General features: G+C 32.6%; 1 protein-coding gene across 1 annotated transcript; it reads left to right on the top strand.

Moving 5' to 3' along the window:
- The first annotated feature begins 2,814 nt into the window (after nucleotides 1-2,814).
- BDR25DRAFT_308200 (uncharacterized protein) lies at nucleotides 2,815-3,844 on the top strand. The gene is made up of 2 exons (XM_033690994.1): nucleotides 2,815-3,149; nucleotides 3,207-3,844. Exons 1-2 carry the CDS (start codon nucleotides 3,125-3,127, stop codon nucleotides 3,479-3,481), a joined length of 300 nt encoding a protein of 99 aa, XP_033539493.1. The 5' UTR covers nucleotides 2,815-3,124; the 3' UTR covers nucleotides 3,482-3,844.
- Nucleotides 3,845-17,795: the final 13,951 nt, after the last annotated feature.

Raw genomic sequence — 17,795 nt, 5'->3', positions numbered from 1 at the left:
AATATAGCCTAGTTATTCTACTAATATGTATAAGTTTACTATAGCCTACCTAACATAATTATATTAGATAGAGGTACATAGTTTGTCTTAGCCTTCTAGAATAAACTTTATAAACAGCTCTAAATTATCCTCTATCTATCTACAGCTTTTTACCTAGAGATTAACAGCTAGACTAAAAACATAAACACTATAATAAAATAAGTCCTATACGTGTACATAAACTACTAGTAAAATAACTAGGTAAAATAGTTAGCTATAGCATAGTTTAAAGCTAATAACATAACATCTAAATTAACATAAGTATCTCTATTTTTAGTAAACTATAGATACTACCTTTAAATAAAATTTAAACTACTTATAAATACCCCCTAACTAACTTATTAATCTATATAAGTAATAAACATAAATAGACTTATTAATAAAATCTAAAATATATTTAAATATATTTATAAAAAGCTTACATAGGCTTAAGCTTTTTAATAAAAGTATGTAAACTAATTCTAAACTTCTACCTTTGTGTATACAGCTAGCAAGAAGGTCTAGCTAGACACTAAAAATATTTAAATAAACTAATAATTAAAAAAACTTAATTAAAAGAACTTTAGCCTTTTTATAGTAGCCTATATAGTCTTATTACACACTTACTAATTAATCCTACCTAACAGCATAAAGATACACCCTGTGTTCTATGTATTGTTGCTGCGCTAAGTAGCCTTTAAATCTAACTATCTACCTAGACAGCTAAACCTACTACTTAAACTTATTATTATAAATAATAAACTAGAATATATTATAAAAAACATTAAATAGATTTAGTTTAATAAGAAAAAATATATCTATAAATACTTTATAAAATAAACTAGATATAACAAACTGTTATAGAAACTTATAAAAGCCTTATAAGAGAACTTTATAGTAACTTAATTTTACACCTAATACCTATCTAAACTAAACCTGTACTCTAATAAAGACAACTTAATGCTAGAACTACTAATGTAAAGAATTTTCTTCTTAATAAGAGAGAAGATACTATTACAGTATCCTCCCTAGATCCTAGACATAACTGTATTAGACATGTACTAGAGTATTATTAGTGCATGTCTAACATAAATATAACATAATATAGACATAAACTTAAGTATAAACTGCCTTAACACTAACTAAACCTAAAATAGGCTTAATTTATACCTAAAGCGCTTAGACTTTTAAGCTAAGTATTTAATTACTAATTTCCTTCTAAACCTTCCTGTTCCTCACACAACGTCTTGTACCTACTATAATACCTCACGTAGTAATTAAACTAGACCTCCGCGAAGCTCTATAACCTTACTTGTGCATAATCGTGACATATCTTAATAGCAGCTGTTAAAGCTGTAACGGCGCAGGCAAGACAATGGGTCCGAATGCGGTATGAATCCACTCAGAGGCATATGGGAGTGCGTGGGGACTCAGAGACCTGGGAATACCAATGACACCTATAGGCCTTGTACGTAGGATATCAGAAAACTACCGAGCTAGCTACGGGGGCGAGGTGCGACTAAATACATGCGGGAATAGGGGTAACTGCGGGGGACTGGGTCGAGTCATGGTCGGGGCCGATACGGGGACCCTTCGGATAGGATCCGAGCGACCCGAGATGGAACGATTCATGAGGATCGTTACAAAAGCAGCAGCGCGCTGCTTATCTACAAAGGTAACCTTCCTCCTTGTCTGCTTATATAATCTACTGGCTTTTTGACCTCTAGAAGGTGCTTTAGAGGCTGCTGCAGCGAGGGCTCTGGCTGACGGTTGACGGGTAGCACCAGTACTCGAACGCGTGGCTGCTCCAGCTATGGCTTTTTAGCTAGAAATTGTTTGCTGAGGGCTATTTTAAACCTCTAAAATTTAGCTTTATTATTTCCTAATTAGGAAGTACGTACAGCTTTAAGATCTGACTAAAATAACAGATATTTAGGCATAGATGGGGGCAAATTGTCGCTTTGTCGAAGTTCTCATAGATTTGGTGAGGCGGAAAAGACGCGACGCGAATGCCAAGACATTGCACGGATTAACGCACACAATAGATCGCTCGGTCGCAACCGCAACTTCTTTTACCCAAACTTAACTCTAACTTGACCCAAAACCACCCACGCCAGTAGGTTTCTCAAGAGGCAAGGTGAGAATCTTTGTTTTTAGGGTCTAAGCTACTACTTTTCTACACAAAACTTTAGAGTGTAGGCTCTTGTTTAAAATGTAACGCGCATGGCGACTCGCGGTCGGTTTGATACCTTATTTCGCTTAGCGTTAGGGGTCCCTCTTCTTGTCGCAGGGGGAAAGGGTCCTGAGGGGCTCTGAGCTTCTCTGCACAGTCGGCTAAGCACCCGAGATAAGGATCATCTCGGTTAGGTGGTGGTACCTTATTTCGCCTAGCGGTAGCCAATATTCAAGCTTCGCTTTGTGTAACGTTCTAGAGACTAATTTAGGTCTTTAACAAAAAAGAAAATATCACCCGAATATTCAAGCAGATAGCTTGCATAATCTCCTATATAGTTTCCGCTCTTCGCTACATAGCGATATAGAAATCGTAACGAATATCCTAGAAGATCTCTTCCGCATCCCGCCACTGTAACGGCGCAGGCAAGACAATGGGTCCGAATGCGGTAGGAGTCCACTCAGAGGCATATGGTAGGAATAGGGGTAGCAGCAGGGGGACAGGGCAGAGTCGGGGCCATGTCGAGTCAGGGTCGGAGCCGATACGGGGACCCATCGGATAGGTTCCGGGCGACCCGAGATGGAACGATTCATGAGAATCGTTACAGCCACCTCGCTTCTCTCTTCGCTTTCGCTTCTTTTTCTTGAATTTAATGATTCTTTTTCTTCAAAGCAATTTTTTTTGAATTGTTTTATTATTGCTAGAGTGATAGAAAGCTAGAGGTAACCCACCTTTACAATGCTAGAAGCCACCAACTTTTGTATTCGAATATTCCAATCATGACACTCTACTATTATATTACCCTCCTCGCCTCTTTTGCGATGATAGCAGTTCTAGGTGTTCAGGCAGCTGTTAATGCAGTACCTAACAACGTATTTGTAAATACACTAGAGGTTCGATCAGCTCTCCAGAGTCGCCAACGCTTCTGTCCTAATGCTAGCTATTCGCTTTGCCCGAGTATGTAATTTTAGAACTTTCTAGTATTGCTGCTTAGATATCTAACTTGTAGTTTTAGATCCCCTTCTATGTTGCCCTACTGGTCATCATTGCTACGTTACAAGCTATGGCACGGGTTGCTGCTGTGGTCCAAATGAGTCCTGCGACGTGGATGCTCGCACCTGTACTACAATTTCGAATCCTAAGTCGGCAACCTCAATAGTAACAGTCGCCTCCATCTCTACTGTTACCGCTATCGCTCCCTCTACAACCAAATCAAGCAAAAGAGTGTTACAATCTTCACTTGGCAAGAACCGGGTGTTGCCGCAGAGTGCTCAGGGCCAGGTACAATAGAGGTGGACAGTTAAAGAGGACACGTCTCGTGCCAGGTGTACAGTCCGTACTTGACATGTGTGGGTTGCTGAGGTGTAGCCTAATTGTAGTTTGCCTTCGACAGCAGTATAAGACGCTAGGTCAAACAATCCGCAGGGCATAAGGTTATGTAACGATTCTCATGAATCGTTCCATCTCGGGTCGCTCGGAACCTATCCGATGGGTCCCCGTATCAGCCCCGACCATGGCTCGACTCTGTCCCCCACAGTTACCCCTATTCCCCTAAGTATTTAGTCGCACCTCTCCCCTTAGCTAGCTTAGTAGTTTTCTAATATCCTTTGTACAAAGCCTATAGGTGTTAATAGAATGCACGCACTTCTATATGCCTCTTAGTAGATTCCTACCGCATTTAAATCTATTGTCTTGCCTGCTGTAACGATTCTACGAATCGTTACTTTAGAATTTTTATAAAAAGCTTTTTTATAGGTATTGTTATACTTAAACTTTACTTTCAGCTTTAAATAACACTTTATAAACATACTAAGTGTAACAATTCGCATGAATTGTTCTATCTTAGGTTGCTTAGAATCTTTAAAAGGTTCTTGTATTAGCCCGAACTCTAACCTAGCCCTAACCTTGCCCTGCCCCCTGCTGTACCTCTATTCCTCTAAGTATTTAGTTGCACCTCTTCTCTTAGCTAGCTTAGTAGTTTTCTAATATCCTTTTATACAAGGTCTATAGGTGTTAATAATATTCCTAGGTTACTATTACAACCCACAATTAGACTGTAAGCTGCTAACCCTCTGTGCCCCACTGTTTTGTTACGATCTACGGTTGGACCAGCGTAACTCCACCGGCAGTGCTCCACAATCTAGCTGGATTGGGACAGGGCTCGCTTATGAACCAACCGGAGGACACGGAAGCAGCACAGCTGCCTGCGGTAATAGAGGAATGCGTTGTCTAATAGGGAGGACAGGCCACAAGTCTAGGGAGCTTAAGGGAGCTTATAAGAGCTCGCCTTAGCAGACTCCTATAAACTCCTCCTGCTCCCCTTAGCACCTCTAGTATGTGACGGTCCTACGCAGAGAGCTCTGTCGCGCGTCACATGACAAGCTGCCCGTGCAGCCAATCAGGATATAGGGGGTGCGACTGGCGCAACGCTATTAGTTTGCTTAGCGCTAGCGTCCTTGCTAGCGCCTTAGCGCTGCAAGCACTTCTTCTGCAGAGCTGCCCTTAAAGCTCCCTTTCTTCTCTCTATCTTAGTGTAGCTAAAATAGAGCTAACCTACTCTACCTTACTTCTCTAGCTTTATACAGTAGTAAAGATAGTGCTTATTATTATATTACACTAAAATTATCTTATTTAGCTAAAGAACAGTAATATAATATCTAGGTCTACTGTGCAGTTAGCTCTAAGAGCTTAATCTACTAACTAACTCTTACTTAGACAGATCTGCTAGTATAACTAAGCTAAGCCTTAGTTTATTAACAATAGCTATCTGCCTTAAAGCCCTAGTTAGGCTAGGTAACTATAAAAGCAACACTAAGCAATAATTAAATTATTGCACCTTATTAAGAAGCTTTAAGCTAGGAGCGCTGCTGCTCTAGTTTAAATTAACTGTAGGGGGGGGCCTACTGTACTAACTACCACTGCAACAACGCGAAGAGAGCTGCAGGCTCTGTACAAACCCACGTACAAACCCACCACTAATTAACTATCAGCCCCACCGTCACCAGACCCAGGGCTCACACTACACTATACCTCTGCGGACTGCTAGACCCTAGAGTAGAGGGAAGGAGCTAAGAGCACTAAGATAGGGAAGCTGTTAAGAATTAAGATGCGCGTTAATTCTACTGCCTAGCCTACTAGCAACGCCTATACACCTAAACTAAGAACGCTGCTATGCTAGGCCTAGTTCTACGCTAATAATGTGTTTAAAAAGGACTACACTATTAAGACTACACGCGCGCGCGCTTAGTAAGCTAGAAAAGCACTATTATTCTAAATAAAAGCTATTACTTAGAGTACTACTAATTATAATTTAATTAGCCTCTGCCTAGACCTACTAAACCTTATAGCTGCAGATTACATAGTTGTAGTAAATAAGCTACTATAGTAGTTATTAAAAGTGTAAGCTTATTAAGACTACACTAATACTTTTACTAAAGCAGTTAACATAGCAGAAGCTAAGTAAGTAAAAGTTAGTAAAAAGCTATAAAAGCTTTAAAGCCTACTAAATAAAACTTTTAAACACCTAGCTAATTATAAAGATAAAGTTAAAAGACTTAAGGCTGCTACTACACTAGTGTGTAATTAATTATTTCTCTTAGATAAAGCTTATTAAGCGCTAAAAGGCACACTTATGCTAACTACACTAAGAAAGTAACTATAATTTAACTTAGCTATGCTAAGAACACTTAATGTCACGGTATCCTCCCCGGATCCCAGACATAACCGTATTAGACGCGTACTAGAGTATTATTAGTGCACGTCTAACATAAACACAACACAACACAGACATAAACTTAAGCATAAACTGCCTTAACACTAACTAAACCTAAAATAGGCTTAATTTATACCTAAAGTGCTTAGACTTTTAAGCTAAGTATTTAATTACTAATTTTCTTTTAAACTTTTTTATTTCTTACATAATGTCTTGTACTTACTATAATACCTTATGTAGTAATTAAACTAGACCTCTGTAAAGCTCTATAACCTTACTTATGCATAATTATAATATTATGTTATGTTAAAACTTTAGCTAAGAATAGCCTCTAAATTTAATCTAATAAGCTTAGTACTTACATAACTCTAAGCTATTAAAGCAAGCTAAAAAGCTTTCTAAAAAGTGCTTACTTTATAAAAAAGCTACTATATTATAAGCTTTAAAGCTCTTTAAAAGGACTTTAAAAAACAGCTTTATGTTATTAAATAGTTTGTTTTTACCTTAACTCTTGTTATAGTAGTAAAAACTAAGAACTTACTAGCTTTAAAGCTTACTTAGAAGTTTAAAAATAGCTTAACTCTTTTTTACTTAACACTATTTATAACTTGTAACCTTTTTAACTTAGTAATAAAATCTAACTAACTCCCTAATCCTCTACTGTTTAATAGAAAATAGAAAGACCTACCTTTTTTTTTACATAAGCTCTAATATAAACTTAAAGAAAATATAGACTAATTCTTTTTTAAACACTTCTAGTTACTATATGCCTACTTTTAACTTAACTATAATATAACAGCCTTAATTAACTTACTAATAAATAAAGATATTATTAACTTAAATTAATTTATAGTATTCTTATAAGCAACTTATAAAGACCTAAATAAAAAGTTAACAGCCCTAAGTTACCTAAACACTTTATAATAAAAAAAAAAAAGCTTTACTTTACACTTTACTAAGTTCTGCTAACTTGCATCTAATATAGGCCTAAATAAGATAGGTCTAATTACAGCTTTATATAACTCTCTCTTAACTAAACTGCAACGCGCTATAGTAGGAGAACCCCTTCTAAACAACTTTAATGCGTATGTAAACCTAATTGCTACCTATAATAATAACATAAGGTTTCTTCTTATATAAGCCCTAATACACCTCTAAACTAGCGCAGTTGTAAATAAGGACTTTAATGTAATAAAAATTAATTTAAATTATGCTTTAGTTAGTTCTAGAAAGTGTAAAGATTATAAAAAAAAAAGTTAATACTTTAAGTGCAGTAAGTATAGTTATATTTTTTAAAACTACTTTATTCCTCTTTTTTAAGTCTACATAAGTAGCACTACTAGTACTTATTAAAGATCTTTACTATTTTAATCTTATTTTTATAAGGGCTTTAACTTATATTTAAGCCTTAATCTCTTTTACTACTCTTAACGTAGCTGCAGCTATAGCAGTAAGAGCCTGCAAAAAGGCTTGTTTTAAGGCTAAGTTGCCCTTTAGGACTAATTTAACACTAGATCTTTACTAACTTATAGGCTAAGTCCCCTACTAATAACTAAAAGTACTAAGTTAATATTCTTATATATTTATAATAAAAAACTATATTAGCCTTAATATAAGCTCTTATTAACTTAGAAGTAAATAGCATAAGTTACATTAATAAAAAACTAGTGTGTAAACTAAATCTTTAATTAACACTACTTACCTAAATAATTTACTTAACTAGATTTAATAGAAAATAACTTAAAAAAAGTTCTATCTTTTATACTATAACTATTATAATTACTTACTAACACTATAAGGAGCAGATTAAACTCTATGTAATAAATATAAAATGTTATAACCTAATCCTAGGACAACTATAGCTATATTAGCATAAGGTTACTTTTAATTACTAAGAGTAAGTTCTAAACTTTAACTTTTTTTAATGCTAAAACATATGCTTATGCTTACACCTAAATAATACTTAAATAGCACTTAATATAGAAGGTTTTTAGACCTACTTTTTAATAACTTAAAAAAGAACTACCTAAGTAAGGCTAACAAGCTAAGCCTTTTACTAAAATAGGCTATATAAAATAATTTAATAACTACTTAAACTTAAAGAAATAAAAGCTTTTAAGAAACTTTTACTTACCTAATTTAAACACAAACTAGGACTTAAACAGTAAATAGACATCTACTACATAGAACCTGCCCTATTTATAACTCTAGCTTAATAACTAGATTATAAAATCTATGTAGTTATAATTTCTAATATAAACTAAGCTTTAGCTTTTTAAAAACACACTAACTTAAAAATAATAGTCTTTTTAGACTACTATAACTTATTATATATCTTCTTTTAAGATAAGTCTAATAAGCTTTTAATATAACATTTATATAATTACTAGATAACTTTTAAGCCTAGTAAATAACCTAGTTATAGGCTACTGTATAAGATGTTGCTAAATAAATTAAAAGTGCTTTAAAAATACTTTAATAAGAACCTAAAAAAAGAGTTTATTTAAGCTAGCTCTTTACTAGTAGTGTTACTTATACTATTTATAAAAAAACCTAGGAGTAGGCTTTAATTCTATATTAACTACTAAGGACTAAATGCTGTTACTATTAAAAACTAATACTTAATTTTTTTTTTATAAGAAACTCTAAGCTAACTAAGTAAAGTAAAGTATTTTATAAAGTTAAATATTATTACTGCCTTTAATAAGCTAAGAATAGCAAAGGGTAATAAGTAGCTAACAGTGTTTTAAACCTAATATAGACTATTTAAGTACCTAGTAATGCCCTTTAGCTTAGCTAACACGCCTAGTACTTTTTAACATTTTGTAAACAACTTACTCTAACCCTACCTAGACGTGTTCTACACTGCGTATATTAATAATATTCTAATTTATAGTAATAGCCTTTTAGAGCACAAACAGCATGTACGCTTAGTGCTAAAGGCTATAGAAGAAGTAGGTCTGTAACTTAACATAAACAAATGCAAGTTCTACTAATTAAAGGTTATGTATTTAAGATATATAATCTTTATAGATAGCATTTAAATAGACCTTATTAAGGTTTAGACTATGCTAGATTAGCAATACCTAAAAGATGTAAAGGATGTTTAAGCCTTTATAAGATTTACTAACTTTTACTAATAATTTATTAATAACTTCTTGCAGCTAGTAAGCTTTATAATTACACTTATTAAAAAAAAAGTTTAATTTAACTTTAACTTAAATTACTAATAGTCTTTTAACTAGCTAAAAAAAGCCTTTACTAAAGCTTTAATACTTTGCTACTTTAACTTTAAACTACTAATACTTATAGAAGCTAATGCCTTAGACTACATAGTAGTAGAAGTTCTCTTCTAGACTAAGCTAGACAGGACTATTAGGCCTATTACATACTTCTTAAAAAGAATAAGTCTTGTAGAAGGTAATTATAAGATCTATAATAAGAAATTGCTTACTATAGTACACTACTTTAAATAATAGCAACCTAAACTAGAAGGTGCAGCGCATCTAATATAGGTTCTATCTAACTATAAGAACTTATAGTACTTTATAACTATAAAATAACTTAGCTACTAATAAGCCTGTTAGTTTAAATACTTATTTTATTTTAATTTTAAGATTACTTATTATCTTAGTTAAAATAAAGGGAAACTAGATGCCTTTATAAAGCAATCCTAAAACATCCTTGCTTAAAAAGAAGTGTAAAAGGCTTAACACTAAACTTTACTTTAACTTAAGCTATTTTTAGACCTTAACTTAAATAAAATAGATTAGATAATTAATTAGATTATTACTAATAAGTATCTAAATAATAAATTTATTTAAGAAACTTTAAACCTACTTTAAAACAGCGCTAGTTAGTTAAAAAAAGTAACACTAGCTAACTATAAAAACTAAAATAGTAAGCTATATTACTATAACTAACTTATAATCTCTAATTCTAACAAACTAAGAATTAAACTACTTTAAATTATATATAACTTACCTGTTAGAGAACACTTAGGCAAAGGAAAGACTCTTAACCTACTACAGAGAGAGTACTACTAGCCCTGCATGTTCTATACTGTACGCTAATACATATTATGTTGCTATACTTGCTATAAAGTAAAAGCCTTTTAAAAAAGGTATAATAGCTTACTTAAACTGCTTTTAATCTCTAAATAAGCTTAAAAAGACATATTAATTAATTTTATTATAAACCTACTTTTATCTAAAGGGTATATAAATATTATAGTAGTTGTTAATTACTTAACTAAGTATTAACACTTAATACTATGTTTTTTTATAACTACTCTTAATATAGCCTAGTTATTCTACTAATATGTATAGGTTTACTATAGCCTGCCTAACATAATTATATTAGACAAAGGTACGCAGTTTATCTTAGCCTTCTAGGACAAACTCTGTAAATAGCTTTAAATTGTCCTTTATCTATCTATAGCTTTTTACCTAGAGACTAACAGCTAGACTAAAAATATAAACACTGTAATAAAATAAGTCTTATAAGTGTACATAAACTACTAGCAGAATAACTAAGTAAAATAGTTAGCTATAGCATAGTTTAAAGCTAATAACATAACATCTAAATTAACATAAGTATCTCTGTTTTTAGTAAACTATAGATACTACCCTTAAATAAAATTTAAACTACTTATAAATACTTTTTAACTAACTTATTAATCTGTATAAGTAATAAATATAAATAGACTTATTAATAAAATCTAAAATATATTTAAATATGTTTATAAAAAGTTTACATAGGCTTAAGCTTTTTAACAAGAGTACGTAAACTAATTCTAAACTCTTGCCCCTGCGTATATAGCTAGCAAGAAGGTCTAGCTAGACACTAAAAATATCTAAATAAACTAATAATTAAAAAAACTTAATTAGAAAAACCTTAGCCCCTTTATAGTAGCTTATATAGTCTTATTATATGCTTACTAATTAATCCTACCTAACAGCATAAAGATACACCCTGTGTTCTATGTATTATTGCTGCGCTAAGTAGCCTCTAAATCTAACTATCTACCTAGACAGCTAAACCTGCTACCTAAACCTATTATTATAAATAATAAACTAGAATATATTATAGAAAATGTTAAATAAATTTAGTTTAATAAGAAGAAATGTATCTATAAATACTTTATAAAATAGACTAGATATAATAAACTATTATAGGAACTTGTAGAAGCCCTATAAAAGAACTCTATAGTAACCTAATTCTATGCCTAATACCTATCTAAACTAAACCTATACTTTAATAAAGACAACCTAATACTAGAACTACTAATGTAAAGGATTCTCTTTCTAATAAGAGGGGGGAGTACTGTCACAGTATCCTCCCTAGATCCTAGACATAACTATATTAGACGCGTACTAGAGTATTATTAGTGCACGTCTAACATAAATATAACATAACATAGACATAAACTTAAGCATAAACTGCCTTAACACTAACTAAACTTAGAATAGGCTTAATTTATACTTAAAGCGCTTAGACTTTTAAGCTAAGTATTTAATTACTAATTTCCTTCTAAACCTTTCTGTTCCTCACACAATGTCTTGTACCTACTATGATACCTTACGTAGTAATTAAACTAGACCTCTGTGAAGCTCTATAACCTTACTCGTGCACAATCGTGACACTTAACCTCTCTTATATTAGTACTATAAGCTAGGGAGCTAGGCTAAAACTATTAGCTAAAGCAGAGAATCTGCCTAGGTTTATAGGCAAAAATAATGTTAAATTTAATTACTAAAAAGACCTCTTAATAGGTAAGCTACTTTATAACATAGACTACTTTATACCTGCAGATAGTAACCTTATAAAGAAAAAAAATGCTTAAGTACACTATACTAAAAGTAAAGTAAGTAGTTAAGTGCTAGGTTAACTAGTTTCTTACTTTAAAGCCTAAAAGTAGTAAAGTAAGCTAGTAATAACTAAGAATATTATAAGCTTCTTAGAAAAAAGCTTTAAAAATACTAACTAGTAAATAAAAGCTAAAACTAAGCTTTACTAGCTTAAAATAAAGCTATTTTAAAATTTTAAAAACTTTAAAGCCTAGTTTATGTGCCTTATAAATAAAGCTAAGCTGCTGCTTAAGTAGTAAAAGAATAAAATCTATAACACCTTATTAAGTTAGCTCTAAGTATATATAAAGACTTACTATAATAACCTAATAGTTAGCTTCTTTAATTATATAAAGTAAGCCTGCTAGATATCCTTCTTACTGCAGAGGTCTACTACAAAGTTAAGCGTGTAACGTGTGTAGAGAGGTAAAGAGAAGCTTACACGTTAAAATGTTCTTTAACCTGCTGCTACTACTACTGCTCTAATAACTCTAGCAACACCCTAAGCACAGGCAGCTTTAATAAAGGATGCTATAACCTACTACTTATGCTATTAGCTAGGACATATAAGTTGCAACTGCCTTTACGCCTGCGCTAAGAGTAAGGCTATAGAAGTAGCGCAGGAGCTAGACGCTATAAGCTCTAGTAAGGACAGTAAATTAAAGAAAAACTTACTCTAAAAAAAGTCTTCTCTCTAGAGTTAATAAATAAAGCGCTAGCGCAAGAGCTGCGTAAGCTGCTATTTAGTAGTAAGCCTTTTATGCTGCTCTACTGCGTCTCTGCTAGAGAGATTACTGTACACTTAAACAGTCTTATTAACATAAGGGCTAGCAGCTACAATCTAATCTACCTACAACACCTGCAGATAATCTAGAAGCACCTACAGCCTAAGATGCTTAGCATTAAGTCTATTCTTATTATAAGATATAATAATTAACTAAATAGACAGGTAGATAAGTACTTCTACATAAATCTAGTAATTAATAGCTACTAGCTGCCTACACTCTTTATCCTTTATAACATAGGCTGTTATAACTTAATTATAAGCTGTAAAGTTTTTAAAAAGGCTAGTGTCTAGATTAACTATAAAAAATAATTAATTTAGTAGCTAGATAATAATTAAACACAGGACTATAAGTGTAATATTATTATCCCTACACGCAGTGTGTCTTTATAGATTAACTAATCTTATTAAGTAAATACTAACTAATAAGATAGGTTTATAAAAATATTAAAAATTAATTAATACTAACTTTAATTAACTTAGAAGTATAATTAGTAGCAGAACTTAAAAAAAATAAAGAAGTAACTTAATTTTTAACTAATACTCTCTAGCGCTAATTAAGCGCGCTAATGTTAACTAGCTGTATCTAAAAAAGCACTTGCTAAGGTAGGGCTAGAGGTAAACATAATTAACACTGCTGCGTTTATGCTACACGCAAGGCGTAGAGATGTTGTAATTAGATATATTAGTGTTTATAAAGTTAATTAACTAATTAAGGACTGCTAAGCACTTATAATAGTTAATTCTAAGAATAAGCTTTAACAGCTAATGCTTAAGAAGTTACTATTTTTTGTGTATGCTAGAGCTACGCTAGCTTACTTCTTAATAAGAGACTTAGATAAACTGCTGCTGCACTAACCTAGTGTTAACTATAATATTAAGCTAACAGCAAAGAACACCTTATTAAGCAGCCTACTATACAGCATGTCTCTAGAGCAGCTTAGGCTAGTTAAGGACTATCTAGACAACCACCTGCAACGCGGATTTATTACGCACAGTAATGCTAGCTACGCTTCTCTAGTCTTATTTACTAAGAAGCTAAAAAAAGGGTAAAGGTTCTACATAGACTATTATAAGCTTAATATAATTATAAAAAAAGACGCTTACCTAATACTTTTAATTTAAAAGACGCTTATGTAGCTAGCTGCAGCTAAAGTCTTTACTAAGCTTAATATATAACAGGTGTTCTATTATATCTAGCTTACTAAAAAGGTTAAGGACCTAACTACCTTCTAAACGCGCTATAGTAACTATAAGTATTATATGCTACTTTTTAGACTTTATAATAGCCTTATAACTTTTTAGTAATATATTAATTAGGTTCTACATAGCCTGCTTAATAACTTTTATATAGCCTACTTTAATAACATCTTAATCTACTTAGACAACTCTCTATAGCATAAGGCATATGTTGCTAAGGTTCTATGTTGTTTATAAAACACTAGCCTGCAGATTAACCTTAAAAAGAGTAAATTTATAGTTACTAAAATAAAATTTTTAAGTTTTATTATTAGCATAGACAGAATCTGCAAGGACTCTGCTAAAATAGCTGCTGTCTAAGACTAGCCTATACTAACCTTAATTAAGAGCCTACAGTTGTTCTTAGAGTTTTACAACTTCTACTGCGCCTTTCTTAAGAACTATAGTTGCATTATATAGCTACTTACAAAGCTGCTTAAGTGTAGCGCCTAGCATCTTTTAAAAGAGCATAAGTTAGCTATATTTAAGCGTGCTAAAGACTTTATGCTATTAGACAATATTCTTACATACTACTTACTAGATTATAAGATGTGTATAGAGACTAACATAAGTAATAGAGTTATTGTAGAAGTACTATTATAGCTGTAGGACAACAGCATCTAGCGCCCTGTAGCGTTCTACTCTAAGACTATAAGCCTGCTGCAGATAAACTATAACATACATAATAAAAAAATGCTTATAGTTATTTAAAGCTTATAAAAGTAGTAAGCACAGCTAATAAGCCTATAATAAGATAAGCTATTTATAGTAATTACTAACTACTAAGCTTTTAAGTACTTTGCTGTTAAGCGTAAGCTTACCCCTTACTAGATGCAATAGGCTATGCTAATAGCAGACTTTAACCTTACGCTAACCTACCGCCTAGGCACTGCTAATGTTGTTGTAGACGCGCTGTTAAGGAAGTAGAAAAAGCTTAAAACATAAAAAGAAAAAAATAAAGCTGCTTATATACACTTTTTTCTAAGCTAAAAGTAGATTAGTGTTAGTCTTATTACTTAATTATACGCTACCTTGCAGAGCACCTCTTTGCTAAATAAGAAGCTTATAGAGCTGTTGCTAATAGATTAACTGTATAAGCTTATTAATTAGATCTTAGATGCTAATTAGAATTATAAGAGCTTATAATACTGCTATAATAGAGTGTAGAATTTTAGCTTATAATAGAAGCTTAACACTAAGGGCCTACTACTAAAGAAAGGGAAGCTTGTAGTTCTAGCTATCTAGTTTCTAAGGACCTACCTTATCTGCGCTGTTTACACAACGCAACTTACTGTACATTCTAGAACTAGAAAAATAACTAAGCTGCTGTGTAAGTAGTACTACTAGCTAAGCATAAGCTAGAATGTTAAGACCTACATTAGCGCTTATAAGGCTTGTTAGTAGAGCTATATCTTTTAAGATAAGACTTTAGGGCTTTTTAAGCTACTACTAATACTTAAGTAAGCATAGTAAAACATTTTTATAAATTTTAAGTTATTTCTACCTAATTAAGCTAGCTATAATAACGCGTTTATTATAGTAGACTGTCTAAGCAAGCGCTGCTTTTTACTGCTATGCTATAAGACTATTACTGCTATAAGGGCTGCAGACCTATACTATTGCTATATCTAGCGCGTCTATAGACCCCCTTAATTAATTATCTTTAACTGTAGACTATAGTTTACTTTTATATTTATAAATAAGCTTTGCTGCCTTACTAGTGTTAAATAAAAGCTCTTTACGCCCTACTATCCCTAGACTAACAGTAACATAAAGGTGCTAAATTAGTATATTAACTAGCAACTGCGTTTATTTGTTAATTACTTCTAGAATAACTAGTTAGACCTGCTGCCCTGCATAGACTAGGCTTAAGCATCTCTACTGCATAAGACAATAAGGTTATTACTATTTAAGATTAAGTTTAGCTATTGTCTAACACACTACTAGAACTAAAAGGCACATATAAGACGCTTACTAACTGCGCTAGAGCAGATTTTACATAAAAAGGCTTAGAGCTATGCTAAGCTCTGCTACAACACTATATAATAAGTAATTAAGATTGCAAAAAAAGGCATTACTTAAGCCTAAAAGTAGTAAGCAGCTTAAGTAAATAAAAAGTAGCGCAAGCCTAACTTTATAGTAAGTAATAAGGTATATGTAACTTCTAAAGGCTTTACTATAAGGCGCCCTAGCTAGAAGCTTAACTAGCAGATGTACAGGCCTTATTTAATTATAGGCATAAAAGGTTATTTGTACTAGCTTAAGCTCCCCCTGTACATAAGGATGCATAACGTCTTCCACGCAGACTGCCTACAGCAGGCAGCACCTATAACGCTGCTAGGTTAGGTTAAGCCCCTAGAGGAGCTAATTAAGGTTAATAGTCACCCTAAGTAGCAGGTTTAGAACATCCTAGATAGTCGCGTCTACTGCAGGCGTCTCTAATACTAAGCCTTATAGGTAGGCTATAATCCTAACCCTACCTAGTATAATGCTAACAGATTCCTTAGAGCTCTGCATAAGGTAAGGGACTTCCACTAAGCATATCCTACTAAGCCTAGTCTGCTAGCGCGACTAGACGCCTAGTTGCAAGCGTATAAAAAAGGTAAAAATATAGAACCTATAAAAGTTAATAATTAACCTACGCTAAAGTCTTAACTAGTTTAAAGACTAACATAAAGGCGCTAAACTACCTAGTCTTAGGGATAAGACTGCCTTAGAAGGGGGTGATGTGACAGTCCTACGCAGAGAGCTCTGTCGCGCGTCACATGATAAGCTGCCTGTGCAGCTAATTAGGATATAGGGGGTGCAACTAGCGCAACGCTATTAGTTTGCTTAGCGCTAGCGTCCTTGCTAGCGCCTTAGCGCTGTGAGCACTTCTTCTGCAGAGCTGCCCTTAAAGCTCCCTTTCTCCTCTCTATCTTAGTGTAGCTAAAATAGAGCCGACCTACTCTGCCTTGCTTCCCCAGCTCTATACGGTAGTAGAGACAGTGCTTGTCATTACATAGTACATGTATATAGTTCTTATATTAAATAACCTTTAAAAGGTGTGTTTAACATTTAGTTTATTTTTTACATAGACTAAGTAGCATTTAGCTTTTTAATAAGCTATAATACTATTTATATATCTTACACTATATATACCTCTAACCTTGTCTAATAGGACTATTTAGCCTAGCCTTTTTACTACTGCATTAAGGGTAAACTATAATCTAGTCACTCTACTCCCCTCTAGTAGCCTACTAGCCTATACGTAGAACTGTACACCCTACTGTTAGCCCCTACTATCTGTTCTACTTCTCCCCTAGGAATATCTTAAGACTTAAGTGCTTCTATAAAGCAAGAATTATAACATTAAACACTACCTTTTTAAAAAGTATAGATACTTCTTAACATAATTTAGATTCTAACATAGCCTACACAGCCTTATTAGGATCTACAGAAGTTCCTACCTAAAGCAAAGCTGTTCTAGCAAAATAGATTAATTTAATCTAGAACAACATTAAAAAACTCTAGTAGATTAGTAAAAAATTTAGTAAACTAGTAAGCTTTTAATAAAAAATTATAAGCTTTTACTAAAAAACTATAAAATTACAAAACCCTCTTAGACTTATAAGCCTTTAAGAAGCTACTAGTTATGCCTATTAAATATATAAACTATAAGTAAAGCTAGCAAAAATATAAAATATTTTAATAAAAAAAGTAAGTATTATAGCTAAAAAGACTTTAAAGCTAGCTTTTTTAAAGCCTTTTAGAGGATTACTAAAGAACCTCTACTTATTTTTTATAAAATATTACCTTTATATGTAATATAATAAAGAAGCATTTTAAACTAACATAAAAATAATATTCTAAATAGGACTGCACTTAGAAAGCTTACTTATAATCTAGTTCTAACTCTATGCAGATAACTAAATAGACTTTAAAGCTAACAGCGCAACACTTACCCTTAAAATAGAAAACATGTTTAGCAGTATTAAAATTTTTAAAAAAGCTCTAACAGCTATTTATAAGACTTTAGAC

Source organism: Lindgomyces ingoldianus (genome assembly GCF_010093535.1).
Source record: "Lindgomyces ingoldianus strain ATCC 200398 unplaced genomic scaffold BDR25scaffold_78, whole genome shotgun sequence".
NCBI classification, from domain to species: domain Eukaryota; kingdom Fungi; phylum Ascomycota; class Dothideomycetes; order Pleosporales; family Lindgomycetaceae; genus Lindgomyces; species Lindgomyces ingoldianus.
Note: the sequence above shows the minus strand (reverse complement) of the source record. Positions and strands in the feature narration are given on the sequence as shown.